Source organism: Leuciscus leuciscus (assembly GCF_965113295.1).
Source record: "Leuciscus leuciscus genome assembly, chromosome: 19".
NCBI classification, from domain to species: Eukaryota; Metazoa; Chordata; class Actinopteri; order Cypriniformes; family Leuciscidae; genus Leuciscus; species Leuciscus leuciscus.
In genome coordinates, this window is record NC_138743.1 from 19280037 (window position 1) to 19302671 (window position 22635).

Genomic DNA, 22635 nt, shown 5'->3' on the forward strand with positions numbered 1-22635 from the left:
AAACTTAAATATCACATGGTCCTAAGTATTCAGACCCTTTGCTCAGTATTTAGTAGAATCACCCTTTTGATCTAATACAGCCATGAGTCTTTTTGGGAAAGATGCAACAAGTTTTTCACACCTGGATTGGGGTATCCTCTGCCATTCCTCCTTGCAGATCCTCTCCAGTTCTGTCAGGTTGGATGGTAAACGTTGGTAAACCATTTTCAGGTCTCTCCAGAGATGCTCAATTGGGTTTAAGTCAGGGCTCTGGCTGGGCCATTCAAGAACAGTCACGGAGTTGTTGTGAAGCCACTCCTTCGTTATTTTAGCTGTGTGCTTAGGGTCATTGTCTTGTTGGAAGGTGAACCTTCGGCCCAGTCTGAGGTCCAGAGCACTCTGGAGAAGGTTTTCGTCCAGGATATCCCTGTACTTGGCCGCATTCATCTTTCCCTCGATTGCAACCAGTCGTCCTGTCCCTGCAGCTGAAAAACACCCCCACAGCATGATGCTGCCACCACCATGCTTCACTGTTGAAACTGTATTGGACAGGTGATGAGCAGTACCTGGTTTTCTCCACACATACCGCTTAGAATTAAGACCAAAAAGTTCTATCTTGGTCTCATCAGACCAGAGAATCTTATTTATCACCATCTTGGAGTCCTTCAGGTGTGCTTTCATGTGTCTTGGACTGAGGAGAGGCTTCCGTCGGGCCACTCTGGCATAAAGCCCCGACTGGTGGATGGCTGCAGTGATGGTTGACTTACTACAACTTTCTCCCATCTCCCGACTGCATCTCTGGAGCTCAGCCACAGTCATCTTTGGGTTCTTCTTTCCCTCTCTCACCAAGGCTCTTCTACCCCGATAGCTCAGTTTGGCCGGACGGCCAGCTCTAGGAAGGGTTCTGGTCGTCCCAAACGTCTTCCATTTAAGGATTATGGAGGCCACTGTGCTCTTAGGAACCTTAAGTGCAGCAGAATTTTTTTTGTAACCTTGGCCAGATCTGTGCCTTGCCACAATTCTGTCTCTGAGCTCTTCAGGCAGTTCCTTGACCTCATGATTCTCATTTGCTCTGACATGCACTGTGAGCTGTAAGGTCTTATATAGACAGGTGTGTGGCTTTCCTAATCAAGTCCAATCAGTATAATCAAACACAGCTGGACTCAAATGAAGGTGTAGAACCATCTCAAGGATGATCAGAAGAAATGGACAGCACCTGAGTTAAATAATTATATGAGTGCCACAGCAAAGGGTCTGAATACTTAGGACCATGTGATATTTCAGTTTTTCTTTTTTAATAAATGTGCAAAAATGTCAACAATTTTGTGTTTTTCTGTCAATATGTGGTGCTGTGTGTACAATAATGAGAAAAAAAATGAACTTAAATGATTTTAGCAAATGGCTGCAATATAACAAAGAGTGAAAAATGTAAGGGGGTCTGAATACTTTCCGTACCCACTGTAGATCATGGATCCTTGTCTTGGTTCCATTCCCTCCATGAGTTTGCATCTCTCCTTAGTGAACAGATTAAACAGGAATTATTCAGGCAGGGAAGGGGCTTGTGGCACAAGAACAGCTGTGAATGTCTGAGGGGTTTCACGTCAAATCACATCAAGGCAAGAATAAGTGACAGCTGCTCTCTGTATTACTCCACTGATCGCCATTCTGTCAGAAGCCTAGAAGAGTTGTCTGGGTGCTTTCACACCTGAGCGTTTGTTTCTGAACCTGACGTGTTTTCTCCCTTGGTTCGGTTCGTTAGGCAGTTGTAAACAACACGGTAATCACGCTCGTATCCGCACCAAAACAATCACTCTGAGACCGCCTGAACGAGGTGGTCTCGGCCCGATTGCAAACGAACTCTGGGGCGGTTCGATTTAGGTGTGAAAGCAATCCGAACCAACGGACCAACAAACTAAATGTTTTTTTAATTCATAACGGGAAATGTGCTATATAAATAGCAGTAGTGTCTGATTCTGATTCTGCACATTAGTTATCACAGTTGAAAACCAAAAGATCACCTCTTCATCTTAAAATGTTGTGTAATTACGCTTCTCTGTGTGAGAATGCTGTCTCGATGAAGCCTTGATTCCTGCTCTAGCTGCATTATAACATTTGTGTTTGTGTGTGTCTTGAAACTGTTAACCTCTAGACAGTGCTGGGAGATCCAGAGACAGCGTGTTTGAATGTAGTATATAATTAAACAGCAGGGAAGCTTAAAGCCACAATAAGCTCATGAAGCGAACTTGTCAATCATCTTGATGGATGACACAGAGGAAACTCTTGACCAATAAGGGGACAGTTGTACTTGCATGTGACTTGCATAAACACATTTTGAAAAAACGGTATGCTTGAGCATTCTGTCCTTTTTAGGGTTGCATCTTGTGATATCATCATCATGTATGGTTCGTTTTCATTTCTTTGGTCCGTGTTGCGTTCATATATCATTCGAACCGCACCTGAGTTCGTTTGGAAGCGGACCGAGACCCATCTTTTCAGCGGCCTCTGTCTTGTGTGGTGGCACCAGGGTTCAGATGGTGTTCACACTTATTCAAGTTTTTTTTTTTTATTCCCGCATCATTTCTATCTGATACAGCTTATTGAGGCTGTCTACTCTGAATGTGGCAAAGCGGTCATTGCAAATCCATTTGTTCTTTGTGTCAGAAGTAGCATACTCGCTTGAAGTACGTCAGAAATAAAACGGCATCAGTTTACTGTCTGGAATTTGTTGCACCGCATCACTGATTATAATGAGTTTTCTTTGATTTTGTTGCGTCGTGCCACACCACTCGCGTCTGTAGACAGTGTGGTGTAGGTTAGTGTTTGGGGTTAATATTTGTTCCAACATCAAGTGACCAATGAAATCTTTAGAATCAGCTGTGGGGCGGGGTTTGCACTTAACTGGTTTAGGGGGAAAAATCTCCAGGACCTAAAATAAATTAGACAAATAAAGGAAACATCCAAAATGTGTACTGTGGGTGTGCTTCCAGGAACAGGGTTAGGAAACACTAGTCTATTGCAACACAGTTGCTGAGATAAGACATTGCACACTGGGACTTTCTGCATGTGACCAAAACAAGGAAATAAAAACAATTGCCTCTGAACTTGCTGACTTGAAACATTATAACCCCAGACCCCAGTGGAAAACAGATCTGAGAGTGCCAGCATCAGCATGGTGTTGCATTGGCCATAAAAAGCCAATTTCACTGATAAACCTTTTAAGTGAAAGGCTTTTTTTTCTCTGGGATTATGCAACAAAAAGAAACTCTGAAGAAAAGCGTGTTCTTTCTTCTACGTGAGTCAGACTTGGTGAGTCAGAATTGTGAAATACAGATTAAAAAAGGAAGAGAGGAATTGAATGGATTCATTTTCACTTCATCAGATAGCATTTAACGTTTCACTGGTTCTTTGAGTTCTCTCAAAAATACAAATTCTGTCATTTAGTTTTAGGGTAAGTTTACACAACAACGATGTACTAAAAACAGAAAGGTTTGTTCTTTGTACAGATGACAACGTTGTCAAAATTATCCCTATTCACACAGATCCGTGAAAACGACTAAAAACACTGTATTATTCATGCCAGGCCAGTAGGTGGCGATGTCACTTTGTAAACAAACATTACGCACCTATGTACAGAACACATAATACACATGCACATGACATCACCGTTTTCACAGATTGGCGTTTTTGTAGTTTACATGGAGAAGATGATAACAGTATCATTTTCAAAAACTTGCACTTTGAAACCCGTTTGCAAAAGTTTGTGGTTTCAGGCCACCCAAAACAGTGTTGTCATGTAAATGAACGGCCAAAACACATAAAAAGTGTTCCGTTTTTAATTAAAAACTGTGTCGTGTAATAAACAGCCTTTTAGTGGTTGCCCTGTGTATGTGTATGCTATGTGAAGATTTCTGCCTTTATGTTCCATGAAAAAGATAACGGCATACATGTCTGGACATGGTGCTGATTAAATAAGGGTGATTTTCCTCTTTGGGGAAACAATTCTTTAAAAGAGCAGAGAAAGATGCTACCAATGAGGCCTATCATAACTTTACATTATCAATAACATTTATCAATGTGTGGGTTCCTAATCACTCCCCATTATCAATAAGCAGTGTGGTAAAGCTCAAATGTCCAGTCCAGGATCATAAATAGTTTAGTTTGTAGATGAAATTGGCCCTTGAACAAAGGCCATCAAAAAAAGCTTATGCAAGCAAATGCTGGAAAAAACCCCCATCATTGGTACAAACCGCTCACATGATCTGTACTGACACTTCCTTTTTGTCATTCAGGATTATTTTATATAATACTTATTTTTATTTACATGCTGTTAATGTGAATAATTATGATGTTATAATAATTGTTATGCTATTTCATTTTGGCAATGAAACTGGTTTTCTCAAACATTTTCAAGTTTATAAATGAGAAAAGCTCTTGGTGTCTCTAATGATTTTTTCTAAACCTCACAGTAGAAAGGTCAGGAAAAGGCTCATTATAACTTCAATACGTCATAACTGATTAACAAGAAGACACTAGGATGACTAGGCAAATTTCTTCAATGACTTTCAGATCTTGACATAGGAGTAAAGTAGACGCAGCACGGTCACTTTGTTGCTATTTGATACAGGCACTTGATACGTCTGAATCATCATAGTCACACTCACACCGAACATGTGATGAGACTCCTCCTGTCTGTGTTCCATATCCCTCTTTTCGGGAAATTCCCTGAATGCACTCTTCCGTAGTGAGATATGTTGACGCACACGCGTGTAAAAATGTTCCCACTAACAGGTGGTTCAGTTTGATCACTAACTGCCAGTTTGCAGTGAGGAAATCTTTAATGATGTCAAATAATGAATCAGTTTTTGCGCTCTCTCCCTCTGTCTCTCTCTCTCTCTCTCTCTCTCTCTCTCTCTCTCTCTCTCTCTCTCTCTCTCTCTCTCTCTCTCTGACTGGAAGCTGTTACTGGTTACCTTATCATAAGGCAATTTATATATATATATATATATATATATATATATATATATATATATATATATATATATATATATATATATATATATATATATATATATATATTCGATTTAATAGGACAACCAAACATTTTTGCACGTGTTTTTTTTTATATAATATAATTTTTTAACATGACAATACATGCACTTTTACAGTAAATATTGTTAAAATTATAATAATTATAATAAGGCACCTTATAATTTGCATTTACAAACTGTAAAAGTTTGTCCCTAGAAGTCCCTGTGCCTGACATCCTGTGTCACTCCACAACATATTGATTTATTTTCTCACTTAAAAACATACAGTAGCCTATAAAGGTCTGGAACCACAAGCAGCAACTGGTGTAGTAATAACAGTGGTCAAAGTCTCCCTCTAGTGGTCAGAAGGTCAAAAAGAGAAAAGAAAAGAAAGAAAGAAATACAAAATTCTCATGTGGGCTTTGCTGTAATGGCAGGTAATCCTACGGTTAAACGTTATAACAGTATAAGCACTTTAAGAGGTAGTAAATTGTAAAGTGAAGACGGGGAAGCTTTTATGAATAAACACCTAGGCTGGTATTTGATTAGAAAGCTCACTGCAAATTTACTTTGCTGAGAGATAAACTGTCAGTCATTTAGAAGGGAGAGGTCATTTGAAGTTGTGATATGAGAACTATTGATTTAGTGAAGGGTCTGAGGTTGGAAACAGGAAATGAATCAATAACAAAACCCAGACTGGAGTTACGTCTTTGTCTTATTTGAAAATTAAGTGAATTGAGCAAGGCCTTTCACACGAGCAATATAGGCTACGCGCTGTTTATCCGAATACAACCCTGATTCGTGCAGGCAGAAACATTGCTTTTAAACAACAGCTCAAAGTAGGCTAGTTTTCATATTGAACAGTACTGTTAGGCTACTTTCGAAATTACTAACAAACTAAGCGACATAATCCACCGCTGACTCTCTGAGCAACACAGTATTTCGTTTCCGAACGAATTGTTTGAATGAATGATTATGATTTATAGTCACTTAATTGTCGCCACCTACTGGCGTAACGGTGTAACCTGCAGAAAAGGTCACTAAAAATTAACACTGAAAAGCTGATGGAGCCAATCAAATTGGTTTTGAATGTATGAGATATTTGCAGACATAATGGACAATTGGCATGTTGTGTGAGCGTACAGTGTTTGAGCGTAGGCTAAGCATGTCATGGTTTTACTGCTAAACCGAGACATCTGCTTGGATTAAACTCTTTCCATCTGCTGTCCTCCAGTCCACTGCTGAGCTGATAGTTCACTGAAAACACGTCTGTGCCAATATCTGTTATATGGTGGAAAACACATTAGAAATACCAACATATCGTATACTAATGACCACTGATAATAACAAATAAAATAGCACCATATTGAAAATCTGGGACTTTTTATTATTTTATTATTATTATTATTTTAACCTGAAAACATATTTTTTAGGATTTAAAAATTTTTGACAAAGAAAAGTTGTACAATTAGTATGTCAAATTGATAAGAAATATGTGACCCTGGACCACAAAACCAGTCTTATGGGTAATTTTTTTTTAATTGAGAGTTATACATCATCTGAAAGCTGAATACAGAATCTTTCCATTGATGTATGGTTTGTTAGGATAGGACAATATTCGGCCGAGATACAACTATTTGAAAATCTGGAATCTGAGGGTACAGAAAAATCGAAATATTGAGAAAATCGCCTTTAAAGTTGTTCATTTCTATTGGCGATAGTGCTGCATCCATTCACAAAAATAAATGTTTTATATATTTAAGGTGGGAAATTTACAAAATATCTTCATGGAACATGATCTTTATCCTAATGATTGTTGGCATAAAAGAAAAATCTATCATTTTGACCCATACAATGTTTTGTTGGCTATTGCCACAAATATACCTGTGCAACATAAGACTGGTTTTGTGATCTAGGGTCACATATAGGCTAACACCATTTTTAGGCCTCTAATGAAATAAGCAAAATCAGCTATGAGTGAATGTTCTAGTAAGGTTCTCAAGTTATGAACAAACATTCTTCCAGTAACTTTAATAGAACGTTCGTTCTGAGTTACTCTGTCTTTTATAATGTTCTCAAAAGTTAGCAACAAAGATATATACACATAGTTCATGAATGTTTGACAAATGTTTTGTTAAAATGACTAGCTTGTTTCCGAATGTTCATTCAAAAGTGTCATTCCCTTAATGTTTGTAAAGTGATAAAACAGAACATTCAGAAGAAAAAAAGTTTATAAAGAGTTTGTGAAACTTATCCATATGAATTGAGTGGTTTAGTCCAAAATTTTCTGAAGAGACACAATTGCTTCATATGATGAACAGATTGAATTTAGTTTTTTATTAACATATAAACATTGATTACCACACACATTAGTTGTGGTAAACGGAAGCTCAATCATCTTTGCTTAATGTGTGAGAGCCAATGAGGTTCATTCTCGTGTTACGCAGCATGTTTGAGCCTAAAAAAAATGACTCTTTAAACTAACTTAATTCAATTATGGACAGTGGTTCCACACAAGCAAATCATTTTTTTATTAACATGTAATTTTTTGAATCTATGTAAGCTCCTTGTGTTGTGACAACATAACTGAATGAGAAAGAATCTATGTGAAATAGTATCGTCCAACCAAGTCAATGGAATTACTTCCCTGCAACTTAAACCGGTTAAGTTCAGTGAACATGCTTTAGTTTATTTAAAACTGCACTGATAAATAAATGTGTGCAGGATTTACATGATTTCTCAAATGAATGTCTAAACTATTAGCTAATAATAGCACTTAATAACATCTTAAATGCTAACATGTAAATGTTCCTTCAGCCACAAAAATTAACTAATTTGAATCAGTCCACATCCTAACCAAATGCTCCACTCTTCTCCACAATGGTAACCCACAGTAATTTAAATGGTTCTAATAATTCCAATGTAATTGAACATTAATCACAATTACACACTATCAAGTCTTCCCTTTTCCTCATTTTCTCAGAAACACATAAAAAACACTTAATTTCAACATTTATTCTCTCTTAATTCAGCTATATGCAAAGCATGCTGGGAACTAACAAGGACCGCCCAGTTTCAGTTAATGCAACACAAATCATTCATGTAATCCAACACAAACAAATTAAGTAAACTTAAATTTTACATATTTAAGCAGATTGAACACAATCAAATTAAGTTTGGACAAAATGTATAGCAATTGTGTTGCTTCAGATCATTTTAATGAAGCAATTTGAACAAGCAGCCAAAAAAAAATAAAAAATAAAATGTCAGTGTGCGCGTCAAGCAAATTCAGTTGAGGTTCTTCCTTTATCAGTGTTTTTAAGTGAATAAAAGCTTAAATTAAATCTGTTCAACATATAAAGCGACCGAGTCTCTTCAGAAAATTTGGAGTAAACCATTCAATTCATATGGATTAGTTTTACGATCTTTTTATTAACTTTTTTAAGCATCAAAGAGGTAGTTTCTTAGACTGTCAATGGACGAACACAAAGCTCTCAGATTTCATCAAAAAGAAATTGAATAAAAAAGTCTTACTGGTTTCGAATGACATGAGGGTGAGTAAACGATGACAGCATTTTAATTTGGGGGTGAACTATCCCTTTAACGACAACTCGCTTAGAACATGTTTTTGTTAGCAGCATGTGAACTCTTGCTGGCTTGCATTCAGGCTCATCATTTTTTGGAACATTCTCAAATCATGCTGAATATCATGATCATCAGATTTTTAAAATTGCCGTTTTAATGTCTCACTAAGCTCTAAAAACACTACAATGGTTCAGATGAGCTTGTTTACAGGAGGTTGGCTTTCTGTAAATGCTGATCACAATGAATAAAAAAGAGAATAAAGCTTTTTAACAAGATTACTCGTCTTAGTCACATGACCTCGTAGCCCACATACGCTCATAATCTGTTTATGCAGCGCATGACCCGTCCTCCCCCTCTCTTCTGCCCTCCCATCCCGTCTGCTGCCTTTCAGCTGATGATGCATGTGGCAGAATAGGCTTTGGGAGCATCGCTATAGCAACCGAAAACATAAAGGCACTTCAGAGCAATCTCAAAGAGGAAATGTGACCTGGGCCATTGCACAACTACAAGCCCTACAAGACAACTTGATCACTTGTCAAGGTAAGGAGAACGAGCAAATGGGAAATTAATAAAGAGGTGATAGCAAAAGAGAATGGCGGAGGAGTGGGTGGGTGGACAAAGAGAAAGAAAAACACAAGAGTAATGAATTCAACACGTTTTGAGATGACAAACTTTGCATTTTGAGAATCATTGGCAGTGATTTACAGTGATGTTACTGTTCTCAGGTGGACATTGATGATATTACTTTTAGTTTAGAAGCTTAAAATGTTTTTCATTTCAGCATTTAAGCCAGAATAGTCTCTTTTTGATGGATCACATAATACATTTACTTGTAAAATTACTGCTTTGATCAAATTGTCAGTGAGGATATGGCTATTGTCTCCACATTCATGTACCTGAAAGCTTTGGCATTCTCTGAAATTATAACTGTTTTGCACTTTTATTCTGATCTGGTCTTCCATTTGATGCAGGTTTACAGATGACATCGTTTTTACTTATCAAACAGTTTTGGTTACCATTGACTTCCATTGTATAGACAAAACACTGAGACATTTCTCAAAATATCTTCTTTTGTGTTCCACAAAAGAAATAAAGTCATACTGTTTTGGAAGGACGTGAGAGTGAGTAAATGATGACAGAATCTTTATTTATGGGTGAACCACATGCTCTTGATTCCAAATGCTCATTATAACAGCACAGTAACCGCAAATGTGTCATTCAAATTAGTATTTTTAAAAAGAAACCGTACTTCTTTAGCAAAGTGGTTCTCAACTGAGGGGCCATGATCCACAAATGGTCTGTTCTGTAAAAAGAATAATAATAATTTTATGATGTTTAGATAAGATACATAAAAAAGATTATTGAGTATTATACAATTTACAAGAAAATATACTATTTCAGTCTTTCTACTTCAAAATGTCACATTTAATGTAATGTGTACTTGCCGTTTGTGGATTTGTTAGAGGAAAATATATTAGCCATTTCTGAGTGAAAATTATTTGAAAGTAAATCCTTTGTAGTGGTATGGCTAAATGTAACTAATAAAATGCAACTAATAGTAACCATAATAAGTAAGAATAGAATATAGGTTTAAAAGGGAGGGAGAACATTCTTTGTATCTTTTGTTGTTGACGTCTCATTCTGTGCGTCAGTATTTTGGCCCAAAATCACTCGGTAGAAGCTAGCCAAAATACCTAGAGCAACCTGTCCATGGTTATGTGACATGCCCTCTTCATAAGAGCATGAAAACATTGAAATTCAAGGGACACTTGTTAAATGTTTTCTTGATCAAGTTTACCATTTTGCATGTAGTTTGATAAGGTAATATCAATAATTTTTTTAATTTAAGAACTTACGTTTACCTTTGTACACTAAATAGATATCTACCATGTTTGGTCACCACCTGATGTCTGGTCAAATCTGGGTCAGCATCCTTTACAAATTCACATTAAAACAAATTCTGTGGATGAAATGACCCGAGAGGTTTGTCGGTCTGAAGGTTTAGGCTTGGAAATTTGTCCTATTGTGCTTGAGAATGGAAAAATGCAGAGTTCAGGATTCTTCTCATTTTGTTCTTCTACAGTTTTCCATTCTCAACCACTTTAAGACTAATTTCAAGGTGAAATGAAAAAGAAAAGGCATTAGGTCTACAAAAACACAAATCCCAGAGTCCCACCATCTATTTTACATACAACATTTCAACATTTTCAGTCAAAAATGACTGGCTTTTAAATTGCTTGTAAGTCTCTCATTATCGCTAAACACTGGATTCAATCTTTTTGTCAACTTGTTGTCTTTCAAATAGCACATATTTTGTATTTCTTTTTAGAACTGATTGATCGTATTTTTTTCTTTTTTTTCTTTTTGAGGTGAATAAGCTTGAGTGAACTTTCACTCAAACACTGAGGTGCATACACTCAGATCAATGAAACCTCGGATCAACCAGTTCAAAACCTGTCCTAACTCAAATAAAAAAGTTGATAAAAAGATTGAATCCAATATTTGGCAATAACAAAGCATAATGAGAGATTTATAAGAAATTTTGGTCACACTTTAGATTAGGATCCAATTCTCACTATATTTACCAACTATTAACTACAACTTTTGCCTCAATAAACTCCTAATTACTACTTACTAATAGATAGGTAGTTAAGTGTCAGGTTTATGGACTAGTTTTGGCCACTAGAGGCCCTCATTGTGTTTCATTTCAGTTCCCCGCCATTTTATCATGTGCTATTGTTCTCACCTGTGCCTCATTTCCTGTGAGTGTATTTAAGTTGCTCTGTTCCTCACTCAGTTTTGGGGCACTGAGACCAATGTTGAAAAAGTAATGTTGAGACCAACCGCTCCAGTATTTTGGTAAAGCCCTCCTGTGTTTTTTTCTGGATTTATTTATTTATCTGACTTTTTCCATTTTGTTGTTCTTATTTTTTCCCAATAAAGTTTTTTTGATTTACCTTTTGGGAAACATCATTTACCCTTTGTTTGCAGACCCTCTTTTGAATTTTTTGTATTGACTCCTTGGAACATTTGGAGATTCTGTTCTGGTATTACTTTCTGAACTAATTACCGTAAATGAGACATTAAGTATATTCCATGACTGTGCTCTTGTTTCTGCAACTGGGTCCTCTACCTTCTCCTTCATTCAACCCTCACAGCTTTGTTCTAGCCTTGGTTCTTACAGTTACGTTTATGTATTGGGTATATTAAGGGATGTAGAATATTATCATACAGAATAAGACATTATTATGTACTTTAGATATACTAATAAACAGCCAATATCCTAACAATATGCATGCTAATAAGCAATTACTTTGTGAGAATTGGACCCTAAACTAAAGTGTTACCGCAACATTTTTTGAAATTTTTTTGTAGGCCAGGCTAGTTTTGAACTGAAACATCAAAAGTGTAACACGGTACTAAAATTGTGAGCAAAGTCTGTACGTTTTTTAGTTCAATGTGATAACATTAACCAGCATTTTCAGGGGAAAAGGAAAATTGTCTCTGGGTCAAAATGACCAGAACACAACTTAAATTACTCTTGTTTTATGCAACCAGGTCAACTTTTACTGCACCCCTACAAGTAACAGTAAAAGTGAGCAGCAGAGGGCCGGGGACCGAGCGAGCATGTCGTGGTTCAGCTGGAACGAGCCGTACAATCGAAGCCCGCGGCGTGAGCCGTCTGAAGTAGTTGTGGACACGCTGATGCTGGAACTGAGCTGGCAGATGAAGGAGGCCGAGAGGCTGCAGCGGGAGCGAGACAATGAATACCGGAGGCTGAAGAGCGGCGTGGACTACAGCTGGCTCATGAGCGCCCCACGCACCTCATATGACATCAGCCAAGGAGAGAAACTGGGCCTGGAGGACCTGTGTAGCAAAGTACCACCAGCATACTGCGGACCTGCAATACAAAGGTGAGACAGATGGGTTAAACGCTCCATATTACACCTTTTGTTTTCAACATGAGGATGTTCGTCACTGCAGGCTCAGGGGAGGTTGATCTGGGTAATTAGTTTACTAAGCCGTCTTTGTGATGTCTCTACTAGGAAGAGCACAAAGACTGCTATGCTTTTTTTCTATAGGTGAGCTAAGTATAGCTCTAACCTGCTGAAGTGATAATTGTAAATCACACACAGGCCTCATGGGACACACACCTTGACAGATTCAGATAAGCCCCAACTGACGCTGTTCCTTTCTGTTCGGGTGGCAACAGCATGGCAATGCATTTTTTATTTAGCCCCCTTCACTTATAAACAACACCCAGAATTGAAAATTCTGTCATCATTTCATTTGTCGCTCCAAACCTTTATAACTTTCTTTCTTCTGTGAAACATAAGATATTTTGAGAATATTTTTTTTTTTGGTCCATACAATGGAAGTCCCATTGTAAGTTGTAACCAAAGTGGTTGGGTTACCAACATCCTTCAAAATATATTTGTTTTCTGCGGAGGAAGAAAAGTCATACAGGTTTGGAACAGCAAACCCTTCAAAGCTCCATAAGGTAGCAAAATATGCTTTAGTTTATTCTTCTGTAATTGTTACTCTAATATCAGGAGAGTTTTATATTATTGCGACAGGTAGGTTAGATATAATGTAGATCTGGGTCACTAAAGACCCGACTATGTAATAATGATTGGTGAAACATTCAAGCATTTAAGGGTTAAAAAGGACAAAAAGCATTGTGAAAGCTCCATCTGAATTGTGTGCTATATTCCAAGTCTTCTTTACAGTTATTGAACCAAATTCAATCAACACTGAACTGATTTAACCTGAATAATGACTGTTTATTATTGTCTTTTTAGAGCTGCTTTACAGCAGAATTGAATTATTTTTGCATCATTGATTCATTATCCTGTTTATCACTGTAAAGCTGTGAAAAAGTCTTGTATAAAATGCTATATAAATAAAAGTGACTTGACTGACTGTTCCTCTCAGAAAATTATTGCATGGCTTTAGAAGGTTTGGACTACTTTCATGGTGAATTTTTGTGAGTAGTTTTTGGAGTTTGACAGCATGTGATCACTGAACTGAAGATGTAGTGTAGTGTGCAAATAAATGCATACAGGTTTGGAACAACGCAAGGTTGAGTAAATATTGACAGAATTTTCCGTTTCAAGCAAACTATCCTTGAAATCCTTTGTTATTCCTACAACTTTGTCAGATAATACTTTTTTTGAAGAAGCGTAGAAGGATGATCTAGTCATGTGAGAGTTTTTAGAGGACTGTAATGATTAATGAAAGAATGAGAAGGAAGATTAAGAAAACACTGATTCATTGATTTAGTTGGAAAGAAGAACCTTACTTGAAAACCTATTTTAAGACTCCCTAAGAACATCTTAGTCTGTGGAGCAGGAGAGTGCAGGTCTTGAGAGGCGGTGTTTGGTCAAGGGCTTTTGTTCTGCTCCCATTGGGACCACAGGTGACAATTAACATGGGCAAGATAGGCTGATGCTTTGTGCTGTGTAATATGACCAGTGGAGATGTCACACACACACACACACACACACACACACACACACACACACACACACACACACACACACACACACACACACACACACACACACACACACACACACGCCTAGCATTGGGATCATATGGAAGCTCTTTAATTGTGACTTTATTATACCTCACACTTGTGACTTTACCTTATCTTTAAATCTTGCATTTATGAGTGCCTCATAATGTCCCATATTGCAATTGTGACTTTATATTGCCAGTATACTGTATATCCAATTGCAATCTCTCAATGTGACTTTAAATCTCGCAGCTTTTTGTCTTCCAAATGCAACTTTATATCTATCAATGCTTGCAATTTCATTATGGAGTTTGACTTTATATATCACAATTCAATTGTGACTTTGTTTCTTGTAACTTACTCTATATCTCATAATGTGCCATTAAATCTCATAATTGTTGCTTTGATTCTTGCTTTGATTTCAACCTCATATCTCGCAATTGCAACATTATAGCTTCCAATTGCAGCTTTAAATCTCACATTGTCACTTTATATATAAGCAGTTGCAACTTTGTTTTTCGTAATAATGACTTTATGTCGTAATGTGACTTTATCTCACAATTACCTATTTATGTTTTACTCTGAGGCAGAAACAGGATCTCCTAGGATCCTTGTGGAGACGCAAGTCGTGTTGTTTGGCACGTTTCTTCGAAATCTTGGCGTATTACGCTCACAAAAATAAGCAACAACATTTACATCAGCACAAGTTACAAAGCACAGATTTTAGAAAGAGATGTTTAACAGCTTAGTTAAAATAAATGCACTTTGTTGGACTGAGCATCATGGTTAGTAATACTACACATCTTGAAATAAACGTTTTCAATGACATGAAGCTCCTTGGACAAAAGTGTGTTAAAACCTTCCTCTCTTCGCAGGTTTCGGCAGGTGTTGATGGAGAATGAACCTGAGGTGCAAGAGGTTTCCGGACTCTTCCGTTCTGTGCTTGTGGAAACACTTGAGCGCGTTCATGAGGAGCAGGAGGCTCAGCGTCTGACCCACCAGTGGAACAACAGACGCTCCATAAGCCTGTCGCTGATGAACTTCAAGTCTCGCGTGCGGATCAACCCTTTTGGCAGCACCTTGGGACTGAAATCAAGCAGTTACGGCTCAGAGGAAGATGGCATGGACGTCAAGACTGTGTGTGAGGATGTTGAGAAGGGCCTTAGCCTGACAGCGGAGAAAGCGCAGCGCGTGTGGAGCATGCCAGAGATCCGGCACAAGGGAATCAATGTTAAAGCTTGAGTGGGATTCAGCGGGATCTGGTCCAAATCAACGACTGGCTGATATTCCCAGCATCACCTTCACTTTCAGTGTGTTTATATTAAGAGGTCTAAGCATGGAGGCAAGAGGCATGGTCTTATAAGCAAAGCATCACAAATCAATAAATCTTACAAGGATTACAGATCATAAACCCAGACTGTTTATTTTTGAGTTTGTGCAGTAAATTCTTAAAATAGAATGAGAGATATTTATCTGATCACTCACCATTAGATTAAATTTGTTATTCTGAAATGCTAAAAAATTTCCCTTGAAAAAGTTTTTGTATGACCTTTGTTTCACATTAATATATATATATATATATATATATATATATATATATATATATATATATATATATATATATATATATATATATATATATATATATTCCAGTGCAGGTCTACTTTTTAGTAACATCGTCCCCTTTTTCAAACCAAGTGGGCCTGTATTTTGTGTGGAAATGTTCAGATACTTGTGATTTATAGATTTTTTCTTGTTGTCTTACAATGTGTGTGCAATTGAGTAATGAGGTGTTAGCAAGACATTTAAATCTGAGTCACAGTACAATCAGTGTAACTGTTTAATTTAGGATGTTGCACTATAAAACAATACGTTTTCATTTTATTGTGCTGAAAAAATAAAGAGCTTATGATTCTGCGATACAGTGACGATACCCTACATTTTTAACAAATGCCTCTATTGTATCTTATAATTTTTTGATGATTGTGGAAGACAATTATACCTTTCACGTTCTTTCTAAAGAGTAAAAGACCAACCTTTCCTTGCTCAAAGAATGATGTTGCACATTAGTTAATCTATCAGTTAGGAGGCCATGCTGGTGTACTTCTAAAAGTTACAAAATATCATATATATATATAAAATTTTAAATGGACAGGTTTTCTCTTCTGACCAAAAAAATATTGATGACACATAGGCATATCCAAATGTTGCCAAATAAAATGCTCTCTCTTTGACTAACAATAACAACTACAACAAGGACCTAAAGATGTTTGGTTAAAAAAAAAGGGGACTTCTGATTTGTCCCACCCCAATGCCCTGTTTCCATAGGGAACCATCAAAATAACAGTGTAACTGCAGAACTGAATTCCAAACTTTCTCAAATATCTTCAGGAATGTGTGCCCCAAACATGACAATAGTGAGAAAATGCTATGTATTATAAACTAAATACCTATACTATAACTGATTAATATAACATTATAGCTAAAGTCTGCATAAATAATTAGCTTGTCTGTCGACAAAGAAATGTGTGTAACAGAGTGCTGGGATGCTGATTGATGTGTATTAATTCATGCAGCAACAAAGCCTGTGGCAAATAAATGTATCTTCAAACACTTCCTCAGCTATAAAAGGTAACACTTTATTTTACAGTGTCCTTGTTACATATTCTTGCCACAGTAATAACAGTAACGTATGCATACTTACATGCAACTAACCCTAAACCAAATCCTAATCCTACCCTTACACTATAGTAAGTACATGTAGTTGCTTAATATTACTCAGTACTTAAATATATAATTACACTGTAACAATGACACCTTAAAATAAAGTGTAACCCAATAAAACTACAGTAAACTATGCCAATCTAACTAATGCTGATGATGTATGTGGCATCAAAACCTTTTTGAGAGACTATAAAATAAAGGACACAATTTATTAAACAATAACCTATTGTCATGAGAACGATCAGATGCACATAATTCACAATGGCAGATCAGAAGCTGTTCTCAATACCCGCTGGTGGCGCCTTTGCATTCGGCAGATCACCACAGTAAATGCACAGATTATCAGAGGATAACAAGGCAAACACCATTGGAACAACACCATTATGATGATGTTTCAAATTGAATTTTTTTTTTTTTTTTTTTTTTTAAAGGGTGAAGCTTCACTTTGAGACATATTATACAACCTTCATTTCCCTGGTGAATCAGGCCAAACTGTTCATATATCAATCACATAACATCTTTCTGCATCTCTCAGAACATTTACTTACTGATTCAATTATTATTTACTTGAGCTTTGCATTTAAAAATGAGAATACAAGAATACTTATTTTTTTATACAATTTCAGTAACATATAACAATGTCACACCCAAGCTACAGTTCTCATAGGGTACAGTTTATCAGACACATAACATAAGTACTGCAGGACACAGCCTGGAATTAAAAAAGGACAACAATTATCTACATGAAGAATTTATGGAAATGAATTGTCAATGTATAACATCAGGCAACAACATTAATAGTTGGAGATGGTCTGTCCCTGAGTGGTGGTCAGGTGAATAATAATAATAAAAAAAACTGGTTCTGTAGTTCCAGGCCTGGACTGAATCAGAAGGTGGAGTTTAAGAACTCCAGCAGTTCAGCTCTGTTTTTGTCCATCTGTTTTAAAGGAAAGAAACAGCTGGATGATAGATCTGTGCACAACCGTTAACTTGGCTATAGTCCATCTGATTTACATTTGAATCAGAAATGAGAACAAAACCAGATAAAAGAAGCAGAGTAAATATATGCACACTCTTTTAATTAAGAGGCCATATTATGCCCTTTTACAAAGTCTTGATTTCGTTTTTAGGGTCTACAAGAATACAGTCAAACCAAAAATTCTTCAGACACCAGATATCATTTTAGATTTTTTTTTCTTCTAGTGGGTGCAGGACACTATAGTTCATTTATGTAAGTGACGATAGCAAAATAAAGTAAACTGTGACATATTATACCCAAAACTTCTTCATATAGTGGACTACCAGTAAAATTTATAAAAATGTGGGGACCAAATATTATTCAGACACTTTGACCTGACCATGTTTTGCTTAAGTGTTTTTCTTTAATTGCTAATGTGACCTTTTACACCACAGACTGAACAAAATTAAACATTGCTTAGTAATTGGTTGACCTAAATTGGTATTATCTAATTGTGTACTTTAACAGATGACAGCTATTCAACCTAATACATTTGTGAGACAGTCTAACAGAAGGATGGCCAAAACCAGTGAAATATCAACTGATCTGATAACTCTGAGTTCTTGTCATATTTTATTACCATTTTCATAACTATAGCGAATAAACTGTGATAATGTGAAAAATGTTGAAGGTGTATGAATACATTTTGGTTTGACTTGTTTTTCATGCTTGTAAACAGCGACGCTCTGTTTAGTTCTTGTCTCTATGAAGCCCCTCCTTCCGAAAAGCGCAGTGTGCTCTGATTGGTCGGCTGGACAATGTGTTGTGATTGGTCAACCGCTTTGAGGAAATGGCACACCCCTTACCATAACCGTAAGTTTTAAACACACAACTAACACAACTCAGCCAGGCCTCGTCCCATTTTTCCGAATGCCTTGGGTGGGAATTATATAAATGAGGAAAATTGTGACGTGTTCATTCCTGGAAGAAACTCAAGACTACAATGGAGTCATTTCAAGGAGTTCAGAAACAGTGGTAACAGACTAACAGTGGTGTGCTTTGTAGATTTGCAGACCTTTTTCATGCTCAAACAGCAACATTACACTCTATAGAAAGTTGAATATATAAAAGAGCATAATAGGTCCTTTTAAAAATCTAATGTTTAATCATGTTTTTCTTTCATGGTGTGTAATATGCACAACGGAAAAACTCACCTGCTTGTCTTTCTTTGATTTTTTAACTTTCATTTTAATCTTTTTTCCTGATATCATACTGTACTTGCCACTTTTCTTCTTTTCCTTAAGATACTGGGGATGACAGAAATTATGTTATATCACTTTTATAATTACAGAAAGAAAAAAGAAAAGAAAAAAAGAGACACATTGCTAAAATATGATGCCCAATATGAGGAGTCGAGCACCTTTGAAATCTGAACAGGTCCAGAGCTGTCGTCCTGCTCTTTGTGTCCCTTTTCCTTCTTTCGCTTGCGTATCTTCTCTTTTCTTCCTTTCTAAAAAATAAAAATAAAACGATAATAAATAATTACAGAATTTTATCTTTTGTGAGAACTGTCCTTTAATACTGGCTCTTGACCGAAGTACACAAATGTACAGATTCAACCATACCTTTTTGCCATGTCTCTCTTTCCCTTTCTTTGAAGATTTGCTTTGCTTTTTGCAAGAATCTGCCAGCAGAAGCACAAAACACATTGACATTTCTTGCATCTCATCTGCATAAATCTTTATGTTATCAATTGAAATGGTTTCCTCTTTCCTTTTAATGAAGTATGTGAAGTTTTACACCTGCAAAAATTGTCTTTAAGGACTAACGTTATACACTTGGGAGTGAAGCAAGACTTTAATTCATTTTTATTAATATAGCATTTTGAATTTAACTTACCTGAGTTACTGGAGCTGGAGTTACTATGTGATGATGAACTGCTGGAAGAAGAGCGTGAAGAAGAGGATGATGATGACGAAGAGGAGGAAGATGAAGAACTGGAAGATGATGAGGACGACCTGCTTCGGCTCCTTGCCCGCTTCCGGTTATCTCTTCCTGTTAATACATTTAAAACACTGTAAGCAAAATGATTCCTGCATGTTCGGCTAGTCAGGGTTAGTGATCCTGAGACTCACCTCTGCTGTGAGAACTACTTGACTCACTTCTCTCCCTGCGGTCCACTTTGGCAGACTGAAAAGAAACAAATAAAACATGATAATAAAACCGAACAACCAGATCCTTTCAAATGTTCAAAACATGGACGGTGAATCGCAGGCATGACTAGAATTTACACAAGTTATTCTCGCACAAGAAACGAATCATTCTACAACCATTTACACTTTATCTATATTAATAGAGACAAAAGCTTGTGAACCTAAACCAGAGAATTACAGCTTTATCTGAAGATTAACGAGACTGCTGTCTTTAATGCAAGCGGTTCAACAGTTTACCATGTTTATGTTAAACTATCCTCAAAATGCGGTCCTTCCGCCCACAAGAAAAATCAGGAAAATCAGAGGAATAGCACAATATGAATATAATCCGTGCTTAAAATAAACTGCGGAGCATTTAAATGCCTGTTTTTCATGTCTGTGATCAGTGCGTGAGTATCAATAAGATAAACACCACTGCGCGGCCATCTTATTTTACGTCATACAAACTAAATTATCCGGGTACTGCTAGCAGCGCAGGCGCGCGACCCACACGAGCATACAATTAAATTGTCGTTGTACAGTATATTTACTATTCATTTGCTAATAACGTTTCTCTACATCATTATTCATTCATAAACGTTTTGTCCAGTCCGGTTTAGAAGCGGCACGAAGACGACGTTATCAGGTGATAACTGTTACTTTTCAAAGCGCTGACAGGCATCTACATGTAACAGACTCCTCATTGGCCACTGGAGGGTACGTCAACGGCGCCGCCATATTGGTCCGGGCAACTTGCCATAACTCTCATTCGTATACTGAAGTAAAGATCCCTGGCTATTTTGACACCCCAGTGTCTATTTTTTATTTTATTTTTAAATGACAATTTAACAAACAATAATATGTAGGCTATATGGCTCTAGCAGAATTTCAATTTCGTTGGAGAATATTAAAACGAGTAGTAGGCCTATAGCCTATTTTAGTTTAAAAAAAAAAACTTTTTTATGAGGCAAAACACATCCTGACATTTAAATGCGATTTGATGGAGGATTCGGCTTTCTGGGCTGTCACGAACATTTCATGTGGTTAAAAGGAGCCGTTTTTTGACATAATGGAGGACACATATTGAGGGATCAGTAGCTATACTTCCCATGGGTACTGCCAGACAAGATATGCTACCAATGTTTACATCTCTTTTATTGAAACGCTACTACATTTTAATAAACAGTTTCTTCTGATAAGATACGTTCACTACATGTTGTGTCTATTCTTAAGAAAGCATAAATGTCAAGCCAGAAAGCGTGACAGCAGAAACTCTCCCTTACCTGTTTGTAACCCAATAGTGTCAAGCTATTTTTTTCTTTGCTTATATCCAAATTAACTGGACCCTTTGTTTATAGATTAAGTAATTCATATTTCATTGTTTTTTAATATAATACAATAGATAAAAATGCATAATTAAATAGGCTACAGGAGGGTATGTTTCTTCTGCCATACATATATTTTCCGACAGGGGCCGCCATAGAGTAAATGAAACTAAATTGTTGCCACCCCGATACTGTCAAAAAGAACATTATTGCAGTTTATTGTTAGTTTTTCAGGATATATAGTTTTAAATACTTCATATATCATTGCATAAAGGGTTGTTACTGATCACAAAAATAAACAACAGTAATTGTTGCAAGAAAGTTGAAGAATTTCTCTTTCGGTTGTTGACTAATAGAGTGCTGTATAGCGTACTTTTTGTAGGCCAACCAGGAAGTTATCATCACCCTGTTAGTCTCAGACGTCACACCCAAGGTGGTCCTGAGCCACAGAGAAACTGGTAGCCAGGCAAAAGATAATTGACCAATCCTAAGTGGCAATGTCACTATATACATTCTACCAGCATGGTTTGGCACGGTCGGTTAGACAAACATGCTGAGATTTCCGGGCCGAGAACGGTTTGTTATCGTGCCGTGCCGAAACCAAGCTCAAGTGGAAACATAACTGGAACCGTTCCTTACCATTGTTAGAACCATTCAGTGGCTAAAGATGCCGTAACGCCAAACCCTCTGATGGAAGAAGCAAGCCGTCGTGTTTACAACTGTGACAATGAGTGTTTATCAGGATCAACTAAACTCTGGTTTGTCAAAAGTATTTAAAGTTTGCAGCATAGACTCCTTCAAATACATACAAGAGTTTGTACATACAACACTGGTCTGTTATTGTAAGGACAGCGACGTTACATTGTCACGGCCCTAAACATGATGCGGAACAAATTAAGCAAACTGTGATTGGTTGAAATTCTGCCGTCTGGCTAAACAATACACCCTGGTTCCCTCGACAAAAACCCGAAAGGTTTTGGCCTACAAAAATATGTCATCCCTCTATTGGCATAATTGTCAAACAAAACAAACAAATAAAAACATTCACAATGAATACATCTCTAGTGATGATAAAAAATTGGGTCAATAAAAACAAAGCTTATTCAAAGGAAAATTAACTACTGGCACGGGCAAGTAGTTACATGGGCGTAAATAAAATAGTAGACGTGTCAACTACACTTTTTTTTTTTTTATAAACCTTGAGATTGGGCTGTTTAAGTAAATGTATAAAGAAAAGTGTATATCTGGTTACCATGCATGATGAAATTTATAATAGTTCTATTAGATGGAGTATAACATACCACAGCACAGCACAGCATTACAAATA

The 22635-nt window shown here is 36.8% G+C and overlaps 2 protein-coding genes across 2 annotated transcripts; one reads left to right on the forward strand and one right to left on the reverse strand.

The window, feature by feature from the left end:
- The first annotated feature begins 3016 nt into the window (after nt 1-3016).
- rd3 (retinal degeneration 3, GUCY2D regulator) lies at nt 3017-15687 on the forward strand. Its single transcript, XM_082146625.1, has 4 exons — nt 3017-3285; nt 8983-9131; nt 12150-12505; nt 14985-15687. Exons 3-4 carry the CDS (start codon nt 12219-12221, stop codon nt 15349-15351), a joined length of 654 nt encoding a protein of 217 aa, XP_082002751.1. The 5' UTR covers nt 3017-3285; nt 8983-9131; nt 12150-12218; the 3' UTR covers nt 15352-15687.
- A 1336-nt stretch (nt 15688-17023) lies between these two features.
- LOC309481887 (uncharacterized protein) lies at nt 17024-20455 on the reverse strand. The gene is made up of 7 exons (XM_082146985.1): nt 20242-20455; nt 19927-19981; nt 19691-19846; nt 19417-19475; nt 19212-19301; nt 19006-19098; nt 17024-17770 (listed from the first exon to the last, which is right to left on the reverse strand). The coding sequence occupies exons 1-7, from the start codon at nt 20242-20244 to the stop codon at nt 17720-17722; spliced, it is 507 nt and encodes a 168-aa protein (XP_082003111.1). The 5' UTR covers nt 20245-20455; the 3' UTR covers nt 17024-17719.
- Nucleotides 20456-22635: the final 2180 nt, after the last annotated feature.